We start from the raw sequence: 26,856 nt of genomic DNA on the forward strand, positions 1-26,856 counted from the left end.
GGTCAAAGTGACTTTCACACTATACTGACCACATCTCTAATGATGAATGAATGAATTAATTCACACTAAAGAAGCATGTCTTGTAGGGAAATGGACTGTAGTCTCTCCAAGTCCCATTGTTTTGTTGTTGATACTTTGTGTATTGAACTGTATTTGTGTATTTTCTTGTTTATTCTTTCTGTGTTATTATTTTCAAGCATCTCTGCCGTGTGAGGAGGGAAGTAATGGTTGGTGGAATGGGCTTATCAGTACTAGTCATTTCTTACACTTACATATATAGCTTTATGTTTTATAGGCTGTATGGGTTATCTCATTTTGTTGTTGTTGATAATTATTGTGTATTACTTGTTTTGTTTTTGCAGTGCTGGAGATCATACCCAGGTCTTCTACATGCTAGGCAAGAACTTTCTCTTTGAACTCCATCACCAGTCCATCTTGCTGTGTATGTCAAATAGTATGGTATTCATTTAGGTGTTATCATTCCCACATAGTAAAAGAAAGGGCTTTACAGTTAGGCAAACTTGTGACTAAATCAAATTTATATTAAAGAGTTGTGGCTTTGTGAGGGTTATGCTGATTATTTGGTACAATTCTTTTTTTTTTTTAAAGCTTTTCCCCCTTATTTTTATTGGTACATTGTAATCACAATATAATAATGTAATTTGGACAGTATCATTCCTCAGTTTTTTCTCCCCTTCTCCCTTCCCTAGTTCCTTTCCTCTACTGTACTAATCTCTCTTCCTGGTAGGATTCTTTTGAAAATATTAAGATATAATTAATACTCTCTTTACCTTTTTTGGTCATTATGGTATATGTACTTGATTCACTTCCTCACCTGTCTTTTCATAAGACTTTTAGGATTAATTGATTTCTGGCTGAGAAACGAAAGTAAAATCATCCCATTCTCCAGTGGATTAGAATGGAAACTGGTAATAAAATCAAGTATAACTCCAAGAGGGGACATTGAAGGAGAACCAAGCTGGGTCTATAAGGATTACACATAAAATGTTACACATATTTATGCGGTATCAAGGTTATGACCATCTTGTCACATCAAGATGAAAATGTCACCACTATTCTGGATAGTTGAGAATATTTAATTGGGAATGTGAGCTTTCTTTTACAGAGATGATGTTGTACTGGTTTTGGTTAGTTTGGTAATTAATCTATGAAACATTTGAAAAAGAAAAAAGACAGAATTTATATAAAACACCTAGTACAATGATTTGAACACAATACATGTTCATTCATTCTTTTTTAATGATGAAAGTGAATTGTTCAAAGTGAATGGTGAGTCAAAAGTCAGATTCACTGACTACCATATTCCTGTCTTCAGTTGTATATGAAAAAAAAAAAAAAAGAAACCAAACTGTACTATAGGTTCAGAAATGCAGCAATAAAGATATATACATATACTCATGAATGCACGTATACATGCAGATGCTCTTATTGATTTAAGGTTTGTACTTAGTTGATAAGTTACATTCATTCATATTCTTTTCTACTCAGATATTGATGGTGATGATGGTAAAAGATTGGTAGGGAAGCTCTCCACTTGATGGAAATTCTTGTTCTCTCATTAGACTACTGCCACTTTAGGGTGAAGAATGCTGTACTTAAGGTTATATCATCAGTCTAATTCATACCTGTTTGCAGTTTTCCAATAAATTATTAAAAAAAAAGTTTTCCTAGCTCAGTAATAGACTCAGGCATTGGCAAATTCATTGTTTACTTTTTAAAAAGCGTGGTGTAGTATTATATACACTTACATAGTTATCTTAAAAATCTTTTTTAATTGTAGATGGATAGAATGCCTTTATTTTATTTATTTGTATGTGGTGCTGAGGATCGAATCCAGTGCCTCATGCATTCTAGGCAAGTGCTCAGCCACTGAGCTACAGCCCCAGCCCCAGCCCCAGCCCAGTTATCTTACTTTTTAATGAAATAAAAAAATCTTGTATTTATATAGTAAAAGTGAGAGTCTGGTATTGTATATTTTGAATTTGATTAGCCTCTTTGACATCAGAAGAAATTCATTAAAGCCCAGTGGTTGGTCAGCTGTGGCTAGTAGCCTAGTACACAAGTAAATTACTGTGTTGCATACTAGTGGAATAGTGGAATGAAGAATTGTGTAAAAGTAGATGAACTACAGTTTCAAGGTATGTGTTGAATTCTCAGATTTGTTGAGTTTGTCAGACTGGGCGTTTGTTATATGACTAGCTACAGTAGCCATGAGTCTGAATATTCTACTAGTTTCTTGAATTATTAAGGCAGGCATCATAAACTTTGTCAGATTCTTTCTTTCTGCTTTATTTTGATAAATTGAAACTTATTTTGATAACTCATAATGAAAATCATCATCGAAAAAGTTCAGACTACTCTGATATGTGGATACTAATTCACAATGTGGGGGGGAATAAAGATGCTTTGGAATAAAACTGGGGGAGTGAAGGAAGAGGGAAGGGGCCATGGGGGTAGGAATGATAGTAGAATAAATCGGACATTATTACCCTATGTGTATATATGATTGCATGACCTATGTAAGTCTGCATCATGTACAACCAGAAGAGTGATATATCAAGATGTATTCTACTGTCATGTATAACTAATTAGGACAAATAAAAAAAATTGGAACTTGTTAAAAAAACAAAAACGTCCAGGACACTGGCCCTCTTGCTCATGTTGCTGAAGGAGTTCTTATTTGATTGGCAGATTGGCAGATCTTATCTATAATGTTTTGCTTTTATATCTATTTCCATTTTTTTTTAGTAAACTGCAGATTTTTAAAAATTTTAATTTTTTTTAAATTGTTGATGGACCTTTATTTTATTTATCTGTATGTGGTGCTGAGGATTGAACCAGTGCCTCACACATGCTAGGCCAAGTGCTCTACCACTGAACTACAACCCCAGCCCCAAATGCAGATATTTTTACAAAAAATTTATACCTTGTGTATTAAGATAATACATTCTTATAACTACCACATCCCTCAAACAGAAATTTTCTAGCTATCTCAGATACTCCTCTACAAGCTTTGCTTCAATCATAACCCTTTCCTCCAAGTAACTTCAGGTTATTCTTAAGGTAATTACTTTCTGTGTTTATGATTTTTATAAGCTAAGTAAGTTCTATTAGAGTCTAGATATCATTGTTTAATCTTGATTGAACAATGATATCTAGAATAACCTGAAGTTACTTGGAAAATTTAGCTGAAATTTCCAATTTTTTTTTTTTTGGTACTGGGGATGGAACCCAAGGGTGTTTATCTGCTGGAAAACATCTCTAGCCCTTAATATTTTGTATTTTGAGACAGGGTCTCACTAAGTTGCTGAGGCTGGCTTTGAACTTGCGATATATTCTTGCCTTAGCCTCCTGACTCACTGGGATTACAGGCAGGTGCCCACCACACCTGGGAATCTTTAGCATTTTTAAAGAGAGTTTTTACTTTTTTTAAGTCTCTTAATCTGTGGGTGATTTACTTTCCTTCCTTTTGTTTTTCTTAAAATTTATATTTGACATAGCTTTCAATAGTCTAGATTTGGCTGCACACTCATAATGCAGTTCAATATATGCAGTTTATCAGGCCTCTTTATTTCTGGCAAATTGGCATCTGATTCCAGAGGATTTATTAGACTTGGTTTGATCTCTTTGCCTAATGGGTGATGGCTTGGCTCTGTAGGAATCACCTAGTGTCGGGTTTCTCTCCTTTTGTGATTTTAGCAGCTGTTGATACTTAGTACCTCCATCCATTAATTTATTGGAGGTTGTAAAATGATGGTGTTCTAATTTTTTTGTCTACTAATGGGAATAATTTTATAAAGAAATGCTTCCCCTTGTTTGCCATTTGATCCTTAGTGGTATAGTTCATTCAAAAAAGGTACTGATGCTACATTATTATTCTATCATGCACTAGTTGAAATTAGACTATAACTGAGAGCCAAAACCCTATAAATTTTTGCTGTTGATTAAACAACTATAATTTTATAAATTTTAGATTGGAGAAATAAAAATTTGCTAAATATATCTTGTATAGATTTTCCCAAATAATATCCAACAGTGGTTATCAAACTTAATCTTGGTACTCAAATGCTCATAAGAGATAGAGCTTATAAATGATTCTTTACTCTTGGAACTTTTACATAATAGTAAACTATGCAGCAGGGAGAATGAAAATCAACCAATTAAAGAGAACAACATAGATCAGTTTTATAGACACAATGAAACCAACAACAAACCCCCCACCTCCATAGACCAGACACTAGCGTATAAATTGTATTAGTCTATTTATATATAGTTCAGAAATAGGCAAAACTAATCTATGGTGTTAAAACTCATTGTGGTGGTCATTGTGTGTGTATATGTTGTGGGGGGGGCAGACAGATGACAAGGACTAGTCTCTAGAAGTTGCTAAAGGAGGTTCTAGAGTAGCAATTCATGTTCTATTCTTTGATCTAGGTGCAGTTATTTTTTCATATATATGCTATATTTCAATAAAAAAGTCAAAAGTGAACACTTATGGTTTCCAGATTTTTGTGTGTGGGGGTGCATCTTGGCTGTTCACTGAATTACTTAAGAGCATCTTATTAAAAATGTACTTTGAGATTCAGTGGTAGGGCCCTGGTTATTGCTTTTTAATATCTTCCACCTACAATGATTTGAACATGGTCCAGGGAACATTACTTTGTGAACAAGAATTTTGGAAAAAAAGTATTTCTTTGAAATTATGACTAATGTGACAATCAGCATTTATTAATTTTAATAAAATGATATATGTTAAGTATAGAATAGCTCAATAGCCTAGAGCTCTATTTTGTAACTTTTTTTTTCAAAAGCATCAGATTCTTAGATCCTTTTTATTTTTGTCACTAAACAGGAAGTACCCTGCTTTCCACCTACTTTTTTTTTTTTTTTTTTAAAAAGCTCAGTGGAGAATTAAAATCTTGTTCAGTTTCTCAACACTCTGCTGGGGTTGCTAAGTGTTTTACTTTTAGAAGATTGCTTAAAGAATTTCAGATTTGTGTTACAACTAAATTGCAGATTATATTGCATATATAATATTGCATATTATAGGTCTGTAGAATCAAACCTCAAATATTAAAGCTAACAATATTAAAGATCCTAGAGTATTAAAATTAGTTATTAGGCAAATAATGCAACATTGTGAACATTAAATGAATGTCAGGCACTCAAAATTGTTTTCTTTTCTGAAATTTAAAATAAAGCTAATGTTCATTGACTTTGAAGATCATTGACCCTGACATCAATTGACTATGAATAAGAAACACCTAAGAATCTCATTAAAAAGCAGATTCTGATTAGGTATATCAGAAGTGGGACCCAAGGTCCTGCATTTCTAACAAACTCCTGAATGATGCCAGTAACAACTGGTTGAAGACTAAATTTTGAATAATGTGTTTCTACTTTTGTGTTTGTAAACACCTTCCCTCAACTGCCATTACTGCTGAAATAAGTCTGGTACATAGATGTGACAGTATTAGCTTCCTGATTGTATAACCCCTTTGATGAGTTTTAGTCTCAAGTTCGTTTTCTTTAGCACAACACATAAAGGATTTTCGGGAGTTGGATTCTACCTGTCCTTGAAGCTTATCTCAGTCTAATTTCCAGCAAATCTATATCTACCCAAACCAGACATCCCACTTATTCTAAGTCTTAATTATTCATGTTTGTAATATATTTTTTCTACTCTATCCCAACTTGCCACAAGCTGTCCCTCGCGCAGGGCTCTACGTAGCGCTAAAATCCTCAGTGACTTTATTTTTTTTTCCTTCCATTTTTTTAAATTGATGCATTATAGTTGTACATGTTGATAGGATTTATTGTTACAGTGACATTAGTGACACTGTGGCAGTGTGGTGATAACTGTACAACTAGCTGAAGCAAACTTGATTTTCTCTGAAGTAATGTAAATTCAACATAAGGCTCAAAGATTTTTTATAGATAAAGCTGTAAGTAACAATGTAGCTTGAGAGAGATGAATAAAAAAGAAAAAAGAGATTAAGAGGTATAGAAAATAGAGTAAAAGATCTAGTGTGCATCTCATTTGAGTTCCAAAAAAGGCAGGAATGACTGGGGAAGAATCAGTATTTCAAAAGATAATTACTATATGCATTTCCTAAACTGTTAAAATACACCTGTTATAACTGTTAGAAATAAATATATAGTTAGACACAACATATTGTAGCTATAGAATAGTTAGGTTAAAGAAAATATTTAAAAAGAACTAGAGAGTAAAGAAAGTTAACCTAAAAGGGAACAGCAATTAGGTATTTTCTGAATTTTGCGTAGCAATAGTGGGAGCTAGGTGACAGTGGACTATTAACTTCAGTTTGCTGTCAGCCAAATTTTAGTACCCAGTGCTGCTATCTCTCAAGAAAGGGGGCAAAATAGAAACCTATTTGGGGGAAATAAAGTTGTGATATTTATGTATTATTTCTAGGATGATTGATGCTTGCATTTATTATGACAGTTTGGACAGCTGCAGACCGACCCCTTAAGTAACTGCTGCCTCCCATACCAGAGATGTCAAAGAAGGATCTAACCTTCATGCTGTATTACCAAAGCCAAAGAATGATAGCATCTGTGTAAATAAAAGGAATTATCTTCTTCGGAAAGCACTTCCTTTTGTATTGTGTAAATCTACTCTTAATGTTTCAGCATTATGCATTCAAAAAATTAAGTCTCAGCCACAAACGTACAAGCTATAGTTTTTGGTTAAAAACTTTTCTGTATAATAATAACAAAGTGTTGCATCATTCAAAAATTTTAAGTATTACCCTCTATTGTAAAAAACAGCTACTTATTTTGAAAAGTCAGTTTAAAAATTTAACTTTGTTAACTTTAAAATTAACTTACAACAGAAGTCTGGAAAGACGTAGAAACATAGTTTTTGGATCTTCCCTCACCTCTACCTAGAAATGAGCAACAAGACACCAAAACAAAAAAACCCACTGGCAACATTTACACATGAGAGTATTTGTTCCCAGAACCCCAAAATACAACTAGGTAAGACTTGCTTGGTGTCAGTGAGGAAAAAGCAAAAGGAAGCAGTGGGGATCAGACCTGACAACAGGAGAGCTGCCCAAATACCTGGATGCTTGGCAGTTGAAACTGGTAGGTCTTCTGCCTACTTCAATGGGCCCTCAGCAGGAATTGTGAGAACAAGAATATTGTAGCCTTTGTGAACTGTCAAAACTGACCTGCCAGGGCCTTCTTTCATAATAGGGCCTCACAGTAACCAGACTTTGAGAGTGGAATAAAAATTGCACAGAATAGGGATAGAGGAAAGAGAAGGGCCAGATGAAAGTTGGGAAGAACAGAGCCAAGAAATCTCAGAAAGCAAGCTGCCCTGTTTATTTTTAACACTGTATATAGAAGAACAAGGATTTTTGTAAAATTAGAATAACACTTTACGTTATTTAGATTGACCACATCCAGAGCAAGGAAAACTCAACTCAGTTTATGCTGAGACAACCCCTGGAACTCTTTTAGTTTTTGAGTACTTCATTTTCACAGGAACAGTCTACTTAAGTTCTTTGAGAAAGTCAAAAAGGATGGTGAGGAGTTTGAAGTCATGCCACGGGAGAAGTGATTTAATTAATCTGGGGGGCTATGCTTGGAAAATAAACTATATGATATTAGGATTAAATTTTATTTGTGTAGCAGCCAGAGAAATAGAAACCTCAAGGAGGAAGATTTTGCCTTAGTAAAAGGAAGAACTTTGTAAATATAAAATTGATCAAAAAATACAATATGTTGCTCAGGTAATGGAGGCTGCTGATTACTAAAGGTATTTATGTAGAGATTCCATTCTCTTCAGAAGAACTACCATTTATGGACTGCCTGCTATATGTCTCAAGTGCTAGTAAAAGCATTTGACATATATTAAATTAGCTAAATTTGAAGTAAATTATTCATATGGTATGTTCATGACCTAGTTAAGAGAACATGGGAACCTATGACCTGGCTTCCAATTCATTCCTGCCATTTTTATTTATTTATTTATTTTTTAAGTTTTTGTTTTTGCTTTTTTGCTGTGTTGGGGATGGCATTGGCATTCAGGGGCTTGACATGCTGTGCAAATGCTCTACTCCAGAGCTAGATTCCCCAGCCCTCACTGATGCCATTTATTAGCTGTTGTGACCTTAGGTGGGGCACTTAAATCTCTAGAATCTATTCTAAAGCTGTAAAATAGGACTAAATGAAAATAACCTCTGAAGGCTTCCAGTTGAAAGAGTGTATTGTATGTGTCTTCATATGGTTCCTAATTCTCCTGACTACCTAGAATGGCAGTTTTCAGACTAGTAGATTGCAAACCCCTTTACACTCTTGCAAATGATTGAGAACCCCAAAGTATTTTGTTATGTGAATTCTATCTACTGATAATTGTTGTACTAGAAGTAAAAATTAAGTAAATTTTAAAATGCATGTATGATACTATCATTTATCAGAGCAGTAGCATCTTCACAAGTTGTATAGCTGTATACACTTGGAGGAGAGTGAGAATGGATAAGCCAGAACCTTTTTGGTGTTCTGAAAGTAGGTCTGACCTCTCAGACCTTCTAGAAAATCCCAGCAACTCCTAGGAATCCCCAGGCCACACTTTAAGAACCACTAACCCTGTTCCTAATCTTTGAAAGGTTAAAGAATGGTTTTCTTGTCACCTAAAAAGAGTTGAACCTGTATTCTTTTTTATGTTTTTGGCTTGGAAGATAATTATTTAGGTAAGACTCAGTGGAGTTAAGATTTGAATTAGGAAAATCTCTAATGACTGCTGGTCTTATATCTTCTGATAGCACACATAATTCATGATAAAGCAGCATATTTTAAAGCTTTTTAAAAATTGATAACAGAAGATTGTATAACAGCTAATAAGAAAATAGGACTACACGTTTCTGATTTGGGATTTTTTGTTTCCAGGTTTATGTTTACATAGACCTTACCAGTTGAACATTCCTAAAATCTGAAACCTGAAGTGCTTTGAAATTCAAAACTGTTTGACTGTTGTATTGATGTACGAAATCTTTCTGATTTCGGAGCATTTTGATTTTTGATTTTTGATTTTGGGATACTCAACCTATGTGCCATACATGGATTTTTGACATTTTAATTGCATTATCTCTTATTTAATTCTCACAATAGTTCTGTGAGATAAAGGTACCATTTTAAAATCCTCTTTTGCAGATGAAACAACTGAAATTTAAAGATTTGAGTAATATGCCCAAGTTACATAGTTAGGTACTAATAGAAATAGTGTATGTACCTTAACTACTAAACCTGGCTCTTAACCACTAGGTTTTACAGCCTGAATTTTAGGCAGCTGTTTCACCATCAGTTTAACTTTGACGGCATGCAGAAATTATCTGTTCCTTAGTGTTGTTTGTTAATATTAATACTACTTATTCTAACCTATATGTAAAACTATTCGATCTGCTGGAGCCAGGAATGGTTTCTCTTTGACCACAGCACTGTGTGACTTCTACTGCTCTTAAGAGTGTTTTCAAGAGATGAGAAGTTCAGAGGATGACTACTTCAGATGTATAGTACTTGAGAGGCAGGGTAGACACGTTCCCAGCCTCCTTTCTTCATCTGTAATATGGAATGCATATCAGAGGTTTGCTTTACAATGAAATCATTATTCATATGTACAGTTTTTAACAAGGTCTGGCACAGAGTAAGTTCAGTTAGGAAATATTTTCTGTAATATTTTGCATTTGTGTTGAGAATTAATAGGGAAGTAAGATGATAAAGCTGGATAGATTCTTTGGGTTAAATCTATAGTTTTAATTTCATTGTTTTGCCTAAAATCTTATCATTTCAGACTGCCAAAATATTTGTAATAAAATGTAAGTATAGAGCTTTATTTAGATTCATATACAGTGTTAAGAACACTTTGTAACTAGTAAGCAAGAGTGATTAGAGTGTGCATCTGAGTTTTCTGGTGGGATGCTGATACAAATTACCAAGAACCTTTATCCTAAAGTGAGTGAATTAAGACAAATCTTTTTGGATTTTTGTTTGTTTGTTTGTTTGTTTTTACTTTCCTGAAGGAAGCCTAACATTTTTCACTTATTTATTTGTTTACTTATTTGGCCAGGACCCACAGCCACTATCCATGGCCCTAAGAGAAGGAAAGACAATGTTTAAAGGCCTGAGAAAGAGTGGCCCCTATTTTAAATGGAGGGGCTTTTCTGTGAAACGGGTAGTCACAGTGGTGTCCTTTTACTGTCACTTGTGCCTTTAGTTTTCTCTTGCTCTATTTCAAAATATTCATTTAGTCCATGCTGGAATGGGAGGTAGCTTAGCTTAGTGGATGGGTTCAGAAATATTTGAGTTTCAGCCATGGGACTGAACCTTACTAACTATAAGTCTTTAGGCAAGTGACCTTAATTTGACCTTGTTTACTGTTTTGTGAACTGTGAGTAATGATTTCAGAGTTCTGGATTAAATGAATATGCAGTAGGTAGCATAGTGCTGGGTGGGCGCTGTGTAAATGGTTGCTGATTAAATGAATGCGGTGGAAGCATCTTTGCTAATTTGAATATAAAAACAGCTTCATACACATAAGGTTTTCTGCTCATATTTTGGTTTCTATAACTTGAATAGCTGAGTTGGTATTGTAGAAAAATGAAAACATATTTTATGGCTTTCTTCTTCTTAAAATTATTTCGAGTTAGTACTCAGATTTTGTCTAGGCAAGAGGAATAACCTCAGAATGAAGGAAACCTATCCAGAAACTTGAATATCTAAGAAATAGCTCTTTCAACAAATCTGAAAAATCAGTGGTTTTGGAGAGTAGTGACCACCATTATTGTCTTCCTATTTATTCGAATGCTGAGTTTAGTGGTTAAAATCCATCAGCAGCCCTCATTGTGATAAGGAATTCGAGTTGTGACCAACCCACAATGCTTCCTCTTAGTTTTAGGATGAGTGTACAACACAGCATTGTTTGTACTGAGAGTGAGGGTATTTTGAAGTTTGAGAGTGTTTTACAACTACTGCCTTGTTAGGTTTGTCTAGAAATACTGTTCTATAACCTGAAAAATCTAAAAAATTTCTTGTGTTAAAAATTACAGATCATTACATAAGGGATCTAGTTTACAGATTTTAATCATTATGACAGTGTTGCTTTATTTCTGCACAAATAGAGAAGATCTTTATATAAGAAAATCCTGATATTTCTTGCCATTTGAAGATAATAGTGCTCAGACTATACTAAAAATGAATGAAAAAAAAAAGAACAGTTTTAAGTAGATTATTAATATTTCTGGACTTTAGATCTAATGTTTCAGAAGTTTTGATTGTTTGGATTTTCCTGGCAGAGTCAGTACCATAGTATTGGCATGGGAGGACATCATTGGGTAGACATGGAACCAGACTACAATGCCATTCATTTTGCTTGGTTTCTACTGTAATTCTGTAACTTTAAGAAATTTTTTCATCCATATACCCTATAAGGGTCTTGAAAGAGTGGACCTTTTTCTCATAATTTAAGAAGTTAGTATCTTTAAGGTCACTTCTTTCTGTTTATTTTGGATGTGGACTTATACCTTTGGTCAATATTGTATCCCTAGTGCTTGGTACTGAATCAAGTTTAAATATATCTCTTTTTCAATTCAAATACATGTTTTCTGAAATCACACTGTATGCATTGCAGTTGAACAGTGTCTTCTTCAATATGTCTGCTCTGCCTTCTTGCCAAGATTTGAATAGGAAGATGGAATGATTGTTTCAGAGGGTCTAACTGTGAATAATGATTTTCTGGCATATTCATCTAAATGAGATAATTGTTTTGCTTCATAGAGCTAGAAAAGAAATCCAAGCAGGAGCTTTTGAAATGAGTAAGAGATAAAGTAAAAACAGCATTTATTTATCTGAGTTCTAATTGTATGTTTAACCAAATGAAATTGCTTACAAACCTGTAGTCATTGGCTCTTTAGGTAATGGCTTCAAATGTCTTTCTAGTGTAGTTGCGTATGTGGTCCTCTCATATTCTTTAGTCAAAATTTTCTCTACCTGATAGAGAAAATTTCACAGTGAACTGTGTGTTTCTTCAATACCAGAACTGTGGATTTTGGGAAAACTTATCACCTCACCTGATGAAATGGAAAAATCAGTGTTCTGGATTTTTGTCCTGTTTATCTGATATGAGCATGTCTGCTGTTAGGGTAGGGAAGTTCCTATTAATGAGGCCAGAGCAAAGAAGACAATGCCTTTTCAACATGTAACAGGCTCATAGTGGAAGAATCAAAGAAGGCAGAGAAATTTTTTTATTAATTTCAATTAACATGTAATTTTAGGGTTTTTTTTTTTTTCTTTTCTTTTTTTCTTTTATGGTACTGGGGATTGAACTCAGGGGCACTCAACCACTGAGCCACATCCCCAGCCCTATTTTGTATTAGATACAGGATCTCACTGAGTTGCTTAGCACCTTGCTAAATTGCTTAGGCTGGCTTAAGCAATTTAGCCTCCCAAGCCACTGGGATTATAGGCATGCAACTCTGATATACATTTTTTAAATTGCATAGAATGCACAGGTGAGTTTTGAAAAACATGTGTATATATGTACCCAGCACCTCAATCAAAATATAGATTATATCTCTAACTCTAAAATCACTCTCATGCCTAGTTTCAATCAATCCCCACTACACTTAGACAGCTACTGTTCTGATTTCTATAATTGAAATCATAGAAATTGTAGATTGCTTTTGTGGGTTTTTAAATATATAAATGGAATCATGCAGTGCTATTGTTTTTGACATCCATGTTGTTACATGTATCAGGAATTAATTTCTAAATTTCTATTATGAATATATCTAATTTTTTTGTCCATTTTTCTCTTCATGAGTATTTGAGTTGCTTTAAGTTTGGCCATCCTGAATAAAGCTTCTTGTACCAGCCTATTTGTGGACATTTCTCCTTGGTAAATACATAGAAATGTATGTACTAATTCATAGGGTAATAGTGTTTTTATGAGATACTGCCAAATCATTTCCTATGGTGTTGGTACCATTCACCCTGCTTCCCCAAATGATAGTTTTAGTTGCTTCCTTTTTAATTTTTTTTTTTTTAACCAGCATTGGGTAGTATTTGGTTTTAAATTTAGTAGTTTTTTATGGATGGAAAGTAGTACTGCATTGTGGTTTTAATTGGCATCTCCCTGATTGGCAATACTATCGAACACTTTTTCATGTGTTTATAAAGCCTTCTTAAATCTTTTTTTAATCAACTGTTAGCCTAACCACTGGATTTCTTTGTGTGGTAGATGTTCTTGAGTAAAATGACATTTGTTTAATGAAGTTCACCTTTTTTATTTGTTTCTAAAAGTATCTTTTAGAAATTCTTAAAATTTTGCTCCAAGAGATTTACCAGTCCCTCTACACAGATGTTCTGTGTCATTGTGGATACTCCAAGAAACGGATGTCAACACAAAATTTTAATGTGCAGGGAACCCTCTACCCCGACTCCTTTTCAGGGTTGGAGCAATCCCATTCTGATACTTTGACCTTGCTCATTAGTTTGCTGGAAGAAGCCCAGAGGCAGCATGGGCAGCTGTGTTCCTTATAGCAGGTGAAGTTGAAGGGATATATGAACTGAGTACATACTGTGGCCACCACACCCATTTTATCCCACTCAGACCTCAACACTATTTTTTCCATGTGGACATCTTTCTTTTTTTTTTTAATGTTTATTTTTTAGCTTTAGTTGGACACAATATCTTTATTTTACATTTATGTGGTACTGAGGATTGAACCCAGTGCCTCGTACATGCTAGGCGAGCGCTCTACCACTGAGCCACAGCCACAGCCCCTGGACATCTTTCTTATCCTGCCCATGTTTAATATTCTACCCCACCCAGATGAATGTTCTTACTCTGTTTTGTCTGCGCCCTCCTGGGCTTCTCCACTGTATGCATCATTCCTTATTCTTCTCAAAGTCAGACTTCTGAATACTTACTTTCTGTCCCCCACATAAGCTGTCTTCACTATTTTTGTAGACTGACTCCCCAGTTTTGGACCACCATCCTTTCTCACACACATTTTCCTAACTTGCTTTAGGACTAAATTATTGCAGGAGGAAAAGACATTCAAGTTTCTTACATTTGCAACTGGCTAGAATATGGTTCCATTCATTGACATAGAGAAAATAGGAGTAGCTGAGAACAAATTTTGGACCTCAGGGGTATGTATGTGGGATGTCGGGGTAGAAGTTTGGGGTTCCAACCAGAGTAACTTCATTAAACTGAATGACTCAGCAGAGGAGTCTAACTGGAGATTGTCAAATGAGTGATCATTTTCTATGTGACAGTTGAAATCCTGGGTTTCAAAGAAACTGCAGGGAAGGAAGAAGCTAGCAGTGAAGAGCAACCACTGGGCTACCTAAGGGAGATAGTATGGATAATGCCAAGGGAAATTGAGGGACTGGAGACTTGTAAAGACGAAGGGAGTGAGTGTCTCACAATGTAAAAATTACAAAAACAAAACAAAACAGTAAAAGAGCCACTGGATTTAACCATCAATTTAAAATTGAGTTATAATGAAATAAGTCCAGATTATATGGCTAAAACAAAATATGAATATAGGTTAAGTAACATATAATGTAGATGTTGTCACTGAGAAATAATCTTTTTCAGTAAAGATATATTTGATTGACTAGGTGAGTGGATTTAAATTATTCAGTTCAGATCCCTAAAACTCTGAATTGATTGCTATTTATATGATGATGTTCCCAGTAATGCCCATTTTATTTTGATTTTGTTAATATATATCACTGAGAATGAGTCTATTTTGCAGTCCCTGATTTTTACCTTAATGTTGTATGTTTGATTTCCTTGTTAAGTACAATATAAAAATAAGAAACCAGAATTATTCAAGAAATGATAATTATATTTGGAGTATTAATCTTTCTTTCTTTTTTTTTTTTTTTGTACTAGGGATCGAACCCAGGGGCACATAACTTCATCCCCAGCCCTTTTCATTTTTTATTTGGAGACAGGGTCTCGCTAAGTTGCTGAAGCTGGCTTTGAACTTGTGATCCTCCTGCCTCAGCCTCCTGAGCTGCTGGGTTTACAGGCATGAATCACTGCGCCTGGCTGGAGTATTGATCTTTTTGGTTACCTGATTGTTCCTAGGCCTTTTAATTTTTATTTTGAAATAGTGCCTTACTCAGTTGCTTAGTGCCTCGCTAGGTTGCTGAGGTTGACTTTGAACTTGCCATCCTTCTGCCTCAGCCTCCTGAGCCCTGAGATTATAGGCATGCACCATCGTGCCTGGCACCTAATTGTTTTTTGTTTTTGGTACTGGGGATTGAATTCTGGAGCATTCGACTACTGAACCACATCCCCAGCCCTTTTTATTTGGAGACAGGCTCTCACTGAGTTGCTTAGAGGCTTGCTTTTGCTGAAGCTGGCTTTGAACTTGCTTTCCTCTTGCCTCAGCTTCCCAAGCCACTAAGATTACAGGCCCATGCCCGGCTGGCACCTAATTGTTTTTAATTGCCTGTGCTAAAAACAAGAAATTTGATAAAGTAGAAAAATGATTTTTTATGACTTAGAAGATTATTTATAAATTAATGGTAAGGTATTAAGATTTATACCCTAATTAGTTTCAAAGGTACCATAAGTGACTTGTTGAACACAGAGTACAACATTTTCCCTCACTGCAGTGCTGGCGATGGAACCCAGGGTCTGGCATGTAATTGGTAAGCAAGTGCTCTACTGCTGATGACATCCTCAGCCTCCGGATTACAACTTTTAAAAGTGTGTTTTAAATAATTGATATTGTGTTTGTGAAGAAGCTTGAATTTCTTTGGTGAAGAAGACATTCTCAGTGCAATGCTGGCTTAATACGTTTTAAATAATTATTTACTCATGAAACTAATGTTTTGAGTATAGATTGAGTTGGATATTTTTTGTGTGTTAATGATAACAGTGTCAAAAAATGAGTCTCTTTCCTGAGGGAGCTTAAATTCTAGTAGTGGAAGGCAGATAATACATAAATAAATGGGTGGATAGATAGTATGGACTCTAAAACAGGTACTGTTTTAGTGCTTTTACATACTTAGAACTATAGGGAAGAATAAACCAGGGCAAGGGGAAAAGGAAACATGGTGGTGGAGATGTAGTTTTTTTTTTAAATATTTTTTAAATGTATAGACCTTTATTTTATTCATTAACTTATATGTGGTGCTGAGAATCAAACCCAGTGCCTCACACATGTTAGGCAAGCACTCTACCACTGAGCCACAGCCTCAGCTGCAAGATGTATGGGATAGTTAGGGAACATGGCATTGACAGGGGACCTCTCAGCAGGGTTAGGAAATGGAAAGAACCATGCAGATACATGGGAGAGAGCATTCAGACAGAAATAACCAGAGCACGTGCTGTCAGGTTGCAACATACTTTGCTCTTTGGAAGAGAACAAGGTCAGAAAGGGTGGAGCAAAGTGAGAAGGAGAAAGTAGGACGATAGGCGCTGAGAGTGTTGGGACACATGTAGGTTATTTATAGGATCCACAGGTGACTATAAAACGTTGCTTTTTCTTGGTGGATTTTGAGCAGTGGAGTGATAAGATATGACTTACTTTAAATATGTTTCAGGTACTTAACTGCTAATTAGCTTGACCATAATAATCCACAAATTTTTAATTTGGGGCATAGAAAGTTCAAAATGAAGAGGGAGTGTGGGATGACAGGAAGTGGCACTCCTGGTCAGTAGGAAGTGTCTTTTAGGATTCAGTGAAATTCCCAAATTGTTTGAGTTATGTAACTCCAAACTTTTGAGTTTTTCTTCCTGATGATTGTACAGTTTGGCTTATTTTCTTGTCACCTGTGTTCTAAAGATTCTTAACTGCCTTTGTAGCTCAAATCTAATGTATCATACTTGCTGTGTGACTTCTGAAAGTGCTAATGTTGCACTGTTATTTGGATGCCTTAATAATTTACTTAAATCATTCCCTGTTTTATTAGTATACGTGGTATTCCTAATGTCTGCTGTGATTTCAGAGTTAGCCTTTGTCTTGGAATTTTTCTTGAGGTTCATGACTCTAGTTTGGTTGAAGACAGGCTTTCACAGCTTCATGTTTGCTCATGTACTATGCTCACATTTATTCCATAAACATCCTAAAATAAGCAGTTCAAATATTGTGAGAGAAAGATCTTCTGAAAAACAAGGCTCATGAGAAAATAGTTGCAGAGTTCATCATACACACACACACACACACACCGTCTGAAGTGTCACTAAATCAACAAGGAATAGTGGCTGTAAGTTACCCTGCATTTTTAGGACTTTTGGAAAGTCATAGAGTAGGTCTTGTTTCTCTGTATAACCTTATTTTTAAATTTTATTGAAGAACAAAATTTTAATAATACTTCTCTTTTGTCTGGAAGGAAGCTGACCATAAGCATCTTTTTTTTTTAGGCATTTTGAGGTCAGAACCTCTTTCGATCTCCCAGTACTGTGAAAGACACTGCCAAAAGATGCTTTTCTCTTCACTTACACAAGGAGAAATAATGTACCTTCGCCTTTTCTTTCTCTACTTATTGTTCTATGTGAAGTCCAACTTTATTTTATTTGAGCTATCTGAACTTTTATTTTAAAAGTTTAGTGATGAATATCTGTGTTGAAGCTTTTAATTCTCTGATCATTTGTCTTTTGTTAGATTAGCAGACTGTAACAATAGGTGACATTGGTGTCATAGTGCTGTGTGACTCTTGCATTGCAAGCAGTGCTCCATCTAGAGGATTTAGATGAAGTATTACAGTCCACCCTAATTATCCACAAATTTGCAAATATTATAAATTTATAAAATTATAAATAAATTTATAACATTCAAATAAATAGTTGTAGCACCTTCACAGTCATTTATGGACATGTACAGGTCAGAACATTTGATCGAACTGACATGCATATTTCCAACAAGGAAAGAGGTCAGGAGGATGCTGCTCTGCCTCCTTGTTTCAGCTCTCATAGTATGAACAGTGTCCTTTCCATGGTCTGTAGTAGTACATTTTCTCTGCTATTTGTGTTTTTTGTTGGTATTTGTGTTGCTTAAAATGACCCCCAGGGCTGGGGCTAGGGCTCAGCAATAGTGAACCTGCCTGGCATGTGTGAGGCACTGGGTTCAATTCTCAGCATTGCATATAAATAAATAAAATAGAGGTCTATCAATAATAAAAATAATTTGGAAAAAAAAATGATCCCCAGGCATACTGCTGAATTACTGCTTAATGAGCTAAGGCTCAAGAAGTCTGTGATGTGTACCTTATGGATAAAATAATGTGTGTTAGGTAAACTTCATTTAGGCATGAGTTATAATGCCATTGAATGTGAGTTCAATGCTAATGAGTCTGTAATGTATATTAAATAAGATATCTTTAATCACAAACACACATAAAAGCGGTTATGCATTGATTGGTTGATGAAAATGTGACCAGAGGCTTGTAGGACCTGTATTTTTCTCTAGGAGGAATGGCTCAGTATTTGCTGATTTCGTGATTGCAGTAACTTCATGGAACAAAATCACTATAAATAATGAGAATTAACTATTTATTTAAGCATGGTGTTTTATAGAGTCTTAAGTTATTGGAAACATCTTATAATTCCCTCCCTGTGAAACTATTGTTGCTGGTATGTTTAAATATTTGTATGCAACTTTACAATGTAAAATCTAATGTTACTGGGGGTTCTGGTCAAAAAAGGCTAAATTACATTGGTTAATATTTAAAGAAAGGCTGTGAATGTAGGTCAGTGGTGGTGCACCTGTCTAGCATACACAAGGCTTAATCCCCAATACCACCCCCCACCCAAGTAAAGAAACATTTCTTACGTTAAAATTTTTTGGTACTACTGGGGTTGAGTCTAAAGAGACACTAAAGAAGGCAATATCAATGTTAAAGAATAATGTTCTTCCAATGGCTCGGAAGGCTGAGACAGGAGAATCTTGAGTTTGAAGCCAGCCTCAGCAATGGTGAGGTGCTAAGCAACTAAGTGAGACATTGTCTCTACAAAATAGGGATGGGGATGTGGCTCAGTGGTCAAGTGCCTCTGAGTCCAATCACGGGTACCCAAAGGGAAAAAAGCATAATATTCTTTTAGGATTTTATCATGTTGTTTTTGTACACTGAGGTACAAGAAAGAAGACTCGGGTGTCAGATTCTTGTGTGTGTGTGTGTGTGTGTGTGTGTGTGTGTGTGTGTTTTACATGAAGCTAGTTGTAGCTAACTAGCTTGAGATATTCACGTGAGTTCTTCCAGCCTTAGTTGCCTTGAGTGTGAAGTGAGGAATATTTTCAGTTTAAAAATTCTGTGGTTTTCTTTTATCAGTATTATTCCTGACCTTGAGTCAGTTCCATTCTCATCAGATTGCCAAAGAAATAGTACAATTTAATGTCAAAATAGGTTAGCCATCAGATTTTATTTTACTGAACTCAAGTTGTCTCATTAGTTATTGATAAAAACATAAGTTATGTATCTGATATGCTTGATATTAGGTACTTCTGCTGGTAAGAAGAAATAAAAGAACATCCTTGAATTTTTGATGGATTTTAGGGTATAGGAGTGTGTTTATTGATATTTGTGTTTTATATGTTCTATATCACATAAAAAGTTTTCTCTAAAAACAAGATCATAATTAGAGTTTTAAAAGAAAAAAAAAACACTTGCACTTTGGACAGAACTATTTATTAGCTTTATTAAAGTTTCAAGTTTTAGGTCATGAGTGCTTAATTACTTTTTAATGTGCCTAGTGTGTTGGCATTATTTGGGTAACCTTGAACATGTCCATAGAGATACAAACAAAGGATGAAGTTTAGGAATGAAGCATCCATACTACCAATGCCTTAAAAGCAATTTATTTTGAAGTATTGTTATCTAGTCTTCATGCAGTTTAAAAAAATCATACTGTGGTTATGTAATTATCTGAATTTTTCCCCTTAGCATAATATAATATAAACATCCATGTTTTCACAAAATTTCATGAACATCATGTTTAAGGATTATACTGTATGTCCCATCTCACAGAATTCTCTTATCTTGAACATCTGGGTTTTTATTTTTATTTGTATTCTTTATTGTTTCTCTCTCTATTTTTTTTTTTTTTGTTTGTTTGTTTGCTTTTTTGCTTTTGTGGATAGAGCTGCAGTGAGCATCCTCTGTATAATTTTTTTTTTTCTTTCTGTTTTAGGATTACTTCGTTAGGATAGATTGCCAGAAGTGGAGTTACTGGGTCAGAGGGTATGAACTTAAGAAAATTTTTCCTTTTTTTAAAAAATAAAAGTGTTTTGTTTATTTGCTTCCCAGTTGATTTATATTATCAAAAATGCAAATCATAATGATTATATTTGTTACCTGTCAAAACACTGTGTCTGAGACAAGATTCTATAATCAGAGAAGTTTGGGAAATTCACAGGATACTGAGCTTTTCAACTTGATTTACCTTTGCATTTTCTGAACTTGACTGAGCACTGAATAGTTTTTTTGTGATACACTTCATAACATTTTGTGGAAGTTTTACACAGGATACAGTTTATGAACTACTGATCTAAAATTTAAAATCATTTTATCGGTTAAGTTATATTTTATTAGCCAAAACAATAAATTATAAAGTTTTTAGCTAAGAATTATTAAAAGAAAGATGTTGCAATAAAGCTGGTTGCTGTATAATTTGGGGAAATTCTCATATAACTTTTATAATTTAAACTTTCTGTATTGATTACTAAAGAGCATCTTAATGACTTGATGGCATTAGATACTTTTTACAATCTTTAATGATATTTAATATATGTGTGTGTGTGTGTGTGTGTGTGTGTGTATGTATATATTAGTGTGTGTGTGTGTGTGAAATTAGAAGATAATAAGAATATAAAAACCTAATTTTTCCTCCCATTTTCCCCTGCAGAATGTGAAAACCTTTTCATCTTCTGATAGTCTAGCCAAGGTCCAAGAAGTAGCAAGCTGGCTTTTGGAAATGAATCAGGAACTGCTCTCTGTGGGCAGCAAAAGACGACGAACTGGAGGTTCTCTGAGAGGTAACCCTTCCTCAAGCCAGGCAGATGAGGAACAGATGAATCGTGTAGTAGAGGAGGAACAGCAGCAGCAGCAGCAGCAACAACTGAGACAACAAGAGGAGGAGCACACTGCAAGGAATGGTGAAGTTGTTGGAGTAGAACCTAGATCTGGAGACCAAAGTGACTCCCAGCAAGGACAAGTGGAAGAAAACAATAATCGATTTATTTCAGTAGATGAGGACTCCTCAGGAAATCAAGAGGAACAAGAGGAAGATGAAGAACATGCTGGTGAACAAGATGAGGAGGATGAAGAGGAGGAGGAAATGGACCAGGAGAGTGATGATTTTGATCAGTCTGATGACAGTAGCAGAGAAGATGAACATACTCATAGTAACAGTGTCACAAACTCCAGTAGTATTGTGGACCTACCCATTCACCAACTCTCCTCCCCATTCTATACAAAGACAACAAAAGTGAGTATAATCGATCTGTTAACCTGAAACATTTTACAACTCTATTTTAATTGCAGTGAAATTTTCCTCATGTCTTTGTATTACTGCAAATTAATTTTCACAAACATAATAAAATGATTTAATTTTTGTTTTACAGATGTTATTAGAAAGTATTACAAATAGAAATACTAATAACGGGACAATCTTATCACAAATGGGGAGATGGTAATTGGTTCTGTCACTATGAAAAATTATTAACATCAAAGTGTCTTCTAAAATTTTCCCTAGCACAGGGATTAGCAAATCGTGTTCGCGGTGTAGAAGGTTGGGGGAGAATATAATTTTTCTAATTCAAGTAATGAAGAGTTTGTTTTTTGTTTTGTTTTAACAAATAAAAGCTGGATGCTATGGGCTGTGTATCTACAAGTGGTATGCTAAGGCATATTACTGGAAATTGCCTCAAATTAGTTATTATTATTTTTTTAATCATTGGAAAATTAGATAACTTTTGCACTGCTATGACAAAATACCCAACAAGAGCTAATTAGAGGAGGAAAAATTTATTTGGGGCTCACAGTTTCAGAGGTCTCTTGTACTTAGATGGCCAACTCCATTGTTCTGGGCCCAAGTTGAGGCAGCACATCATGGGGGGAGGAGACCAGAGCTGGAAAGCTGCTCATTTCATCGGGGAGTCAGGAAGCCCAGAGAGAGGAGGGAGGGAGAAGTGCCTTCCCCTTTTGAGGCGCATGGCTCCTCTATTAATACCCCACCTGCCTACAGTTACCACCCAGTTAGTTCATTCAAGCTGAGATGGTCTGATTAGGTTACAGCTCCTATAAACCCAATCATGTCGTCTCTGAATATTCCTGCATTAATAAGAGCGTTTGATAGTGGTGGGGGGATACCTCGTATCCAACCATAACAAATAGAACTCATAAATACCTGTGTATAATAGACATCTGAGTTTTAGTTTGAAATGGAAAATTTTACTTTGAATAATAGCTTATTCATTTCACAAAATAACAATGTCTGTAGTAATTCATCTTCTTAATTCTGTTTGCTTATTTGTAATTTCACAGTGAATTGTTGTAGATGATAAGCAATATACAAACAGATATAACATCATCTCCTTTGACTTGGAATGAGGTATCTGACGCACTTGGATTAAAACTGGAATTGCTAAATCATTTTTGTTTCAGCTTGTAAAACTTAAATTCTTTCTAAAACACGTTGATCCCTAATTTCCATGGCTTGTCCACAAGTTGGATTTTATTTAGCTGGTGATCTTCTCAGAAGGAATTGGCGTCAAGTAGTGGTGTCATCCACTTTGTCATCCACGTCTCAAAAAGTTGAATAGTAGCTTTGAATTTCAGCCAGGTGGATCTATGACTGACAACTTTAGCCTTGCTTTGTTAGTAAGGCTCAGGTCTTATATACTACCATTCCCCCAGCTTCTGCCATCTGGTATTCCTCCTCCTCTTCTTCCTCTTCCTCTTCTATCTCCTTATCTATTTTATTTCCGTTAGAAAAACATTATCTGCATAAAATTTTGGTCCACTCTCTTCTTGTTTACCTCTGCCATTCAAGTTGGAATATTTTGCCCAAGTAAAAGCAGAATCACATATTTGATTTGAGGGCTGAATATTTCATATCATTAAATTAATAGGACTTAATAAGTTTGGTCTTTATTATTTTTTAGAAACTACAACTCATCTTTCCTACGTGTTATTTTCCTTGTACTTTTATTTACTTGAGTGACTATGTAACGAGTATCTCTTCTCCTATATTCAGCAATATGAGTGTACCGAAGTATAATTTGTATCATCAGTAGTTGGATTCATTATCTAATATTCAATTTATGTCAAATCCCTCAATGATATGGTCTTTTTGTGATAACTTGAGATATTTTAGTCACACATTACACTTTCTAGCATCCCTTGTAAAAATCACGATGTTAACTTAAAGACGCGATGAGAATAACACTGTGCCCATTTACACACACACTATACACTGCTGTGAGAAGTCTTTGGACACCTACTGCTTGAGTCTCAACCCAAACTTCTAGTAAGCAGAACAATTACTCTTGAAATTCTGTTTGTAGATTTCATTGTTAGTATTGAAATCATTTATGTTAGCCAGCCAAATAGTTGCTTTGAGTGCATTAGTGAAATCACAGCCTGCAGCTTTTAGAATTTCACCCTTAAAGAGTTTGTTTAGCTTCTGCTGCTACCCATCCTGGTACAAGTTGTCTGCTCGAAGGGTCCGTGCTTATCTGTCCAGGGATGTAAATGGTCCTGTTGACCAACAGTGCTTGACTGTGGTATATGGGGAAGTGCCTTTTTGATCAGGGCTGACATGACTAGTCCTTATTTCTCATGCCCCTCTTGGAGAAGAGACCCTTACACCACCCCTGCCCAGTTCTTATCCAGTGACTGACAGGCTGCTGTAAGATCCAGCCCAGGAAAGCTCACTGGACTGGTCACTAGTCTTCTGCCACTCCCTTAAGGTTACACATATCAAAAGAGGAAGCTTGTATCTCCCTTTTTCTAAAAATTCAGTTAGAGGAATGGGTGTTTAGTACTGAAAATGCAATGCATTTTCTTATTTAAGAAAGAAATTTAATCAAAATTAAGCCCTGATGAACAATACAAAGCTGTTGCAGATTTCTGTTATACTTTAAATAAAAAAGGTATCTAAGCAAAACATCTTTTTTTTTGCAAAAGGAGAAACTGGCATAACATTCTGTGGGAAAGCTACCACTACACAGGTTTGACAGATGCTTTGACCTTCCTTTACTTTAAAGATGAAGCCATAAACAGAACTTTAGGTATATCTAATACAGTCATACTATTATCTCTTAAGTATACCCAGTTTATGGAGTGTTTTCATCCTTGTGATTCTCAGTCTCTCTCACACACACACACACACACACACACACAAAACTACTACTGGGTTATACATACAAGACAGCAGCAGAGATGGACATGTGTGTACATATGTGTTTTTATATATATCTTGGGTATATTGTTCATCATGAAGTCATTTGTCTTCATAAATATGACATGAAGACTGTAAAGCTGTTGGATTCCCAACACAGCAATACCTTTCTACAGAGTAGAATTTCAGAGTAAAATTGATCTGAATGTTTTTCTTTTTGTCCATTCAGGAAAGTCATCTTTAAGTTTATTTCCAGAGAGCTTTTTCAACATTTTTAAAAGTCGTCTATTACTGCATTGCTTTAGAAGAAAATGTCAGTCATCCATGTACCTAGTTTTTAAAATATGGTGAATAGGGTGAAACTCTCACTAGTTCAACTACTTTATTTGGGGTGATCTTTCAACTATTCATCATTATAAGCATAAGACAGTTTTATAAACACTACCCTAGATCACAATTTCATCCAATTCTTACTAAACATTTACTTTTGAGAAGAATGGAGGCTATAAGATCATTTTTAAAAAACCCATTTTAAAATTTTAATACAGGATTAGCCTTCTACAGTTTTATCTGGTATGCTTTTTGTACTTTTTCAGTCTCCTAAACAAACCCCATGTATGGCTAGACTTATTTATATATCATTTGAATGTGTAACATTTGCATATGATATTAGTAAGAAAAAAAAACTTTTAGATTCTTCCTTGCCTTGATTTATTCTTTGGGTATTGAAACCTGTCAGAACTCTGAGGGCAATCTCTCTTCCCTTTGTTACTTAACATTGTTTTTATGGGAACCTTTGGCAAACAATAATTTTTTGAAATATTAGAATGTTAGAAATTCTAGACTGTCCTGATGTTAAAAGTCAAGAGTGGTAGTCGGGAATTGCTGTTTGTTAAGCTCATAGTGTGTGCAAGATCCCACAACAGATTAGTGAACTAAGGCTACAGAGAGGCCAAACGCTTCACCCCAAATCATACCATAATTGGCAGCTTTTAATCCTGAACTGTCCAATTTCAAAAACAACCCTTTTCCTTCCCATGGATTATGCTGCCCCCTATGGTAGAATTTGGCAAATAGTACTAAACAAGGTTTTCAACAGAACTAAATCAAAGGTTCTAGACTCTGGAATAGCATGGCTTTCTAATATTATGTCACATTTGCGATGTTCAGAGTTACCCTTTAGAAAGAAAAGAGAACTCAGTCAAGGATTTTTCTTTGTGGTATTTAACAGAGCATTATGGAAAATATGGGGCCCCAGGGCTAAAGTTGTAACAGGAAGAAATGACAATGTAAAAAAGAAATTTGAGACAAGATTATACAGATCACTAGGTGCCCTCAAATGTGCTTCTTAACCATAGGTTGATTGTGTACTGACTGTTTCTCTTAATTTGACTAGTTTTCCTGTAAATTCTAGAGTCAGTTTGCTTCTACAGGTATGAATAATATCTTTACAGTTTTAACTCTGTTATAACAGTGTTATTATATTTTTTAAAATTGAACCTTTGACATGCTTTTTGAAAAGTATCGACTTATTTTCTTTCTTATTGTTTTAATTTTGCCAACTCATTTTTTACTAATATGAAAAGCACATTAGGACAGGTCTAGAATCTGCCTGGTTTTTTCATGAAAAGCAGCATATTTGAGAATTAATTTCTGATGCTTCTATATCTGTCTTGCTGTCTTGCATCTGTGACTTCATTGCTCACCTAAATTTTATTTATTTATTTTTCTGTATCCTGATTGTTACATTCCTCTTGGTAACTAAGCAGTTTTTTTCCTGTTTTAATATGTATATTAAAAGAAATAGTATGTTGAATGTATTGGAATCTAAGGGCTAGAGATACTTTCTTGTCCCTGGGTTCTAAATAATAGAGGAATTAAGCATAGGTATCAGGGGATCAACATAACAGTTTTGTTTTGTGTCACCATCCTCCAGCCACCCCCTAGAATCAGAAATGCTGGGAAACTTCATTGGATAATGTGGCTAACATCTGAAACCTATTAGAGCTTTAAGTTGCTCTAGAGAATGATGACTTCCTCTGAAATTCTCTGGTATAGTCTACTTGGAAGACAATGATGTAGTTCAAATTCTGTTTAGAGATGCTCAGGAGAATAAAGAATACTGTTTAAAGCAGTCATCTTGAATAACATCCACCAGTAAGCATGGCCCATGAATACTCATGTCTCCTGCCTTTGTGAAGGAGGGAAAACTAGAAACATCAGCTCTGTCTAGTTTAATTGACTTTTAAACCTTTGTGAGAACCGTGGAAATGGGGAAGGGGTTTAATGGATGAGTTTCCCCCTAACATAGAAGAGTGATAACTTTTAAGATCTGAGCTTGAATTTTCATTATGCCACTTATTATATGATCATATTTATATAATCTCATTGAGCCTGTTTTCCTATCTGTAAAAAAAAAAAAAAAAAAAAGACTCAAGTGCCTATTT

At 35.0% G+C, this 26,856-nt stretch overlaps 1 protein-coding gene and 1 pseudogene across 5 annotated transcripts in view; both read left to right on the forward strand.

Moving 5' to 3' along the window:
• Fbxw7 (F-box and WD repeat domain containing 7) overlaps positions 1-26,856 on the forward strand; it is a 184,815-nt gene that overhangs the window by 81,222 nt on the left and 76,737 nt on the right. For 2 of the 5 annotated variants that reach the window (XM_076864337.2, XM_076864339.2), the window contains 2 exons: positions 20,198-20,247; positions 20,912-21,493. In XM_076864337.2, coding sequence (XP_076720452.1) covers positions 20,981-21,493 — 513 coding nt within the window. In that variant the 5' untranslated portion in view covers positions 20,198-20,247; positions 20,912-20,980. Of the gene's footprint in view, positions 1-20,197; positions 20,248-20,911; positions 21,494-26,856 lie in introns of those variants that run through there. The other 3 variants (XM_076864338.2, XM_076864340.2, XM_076864341.2) reach the window with 2 other exon arrangements.
• On the forward strand, positions 806-991 carry LOC143405782 (large ribosomal subunit protein eL39 pseudogene; annotated as a pseudogene).

The sequence above is a fragment of the Callospermophilus lateralis genome, chromosome 8 (genome assembly GCF_048772815.1).
Source record: "Callospermophilus lateralis isolate mCalLat2 chromosome 8, mCalLat2.hap1, whole genome shotgun sequence".
NCBI lineage: Eukaryota > Metazoa > Chordata > Mammalia > Rodentia > Sciuridae > Callospermophilus > Callospermophilus lateralis.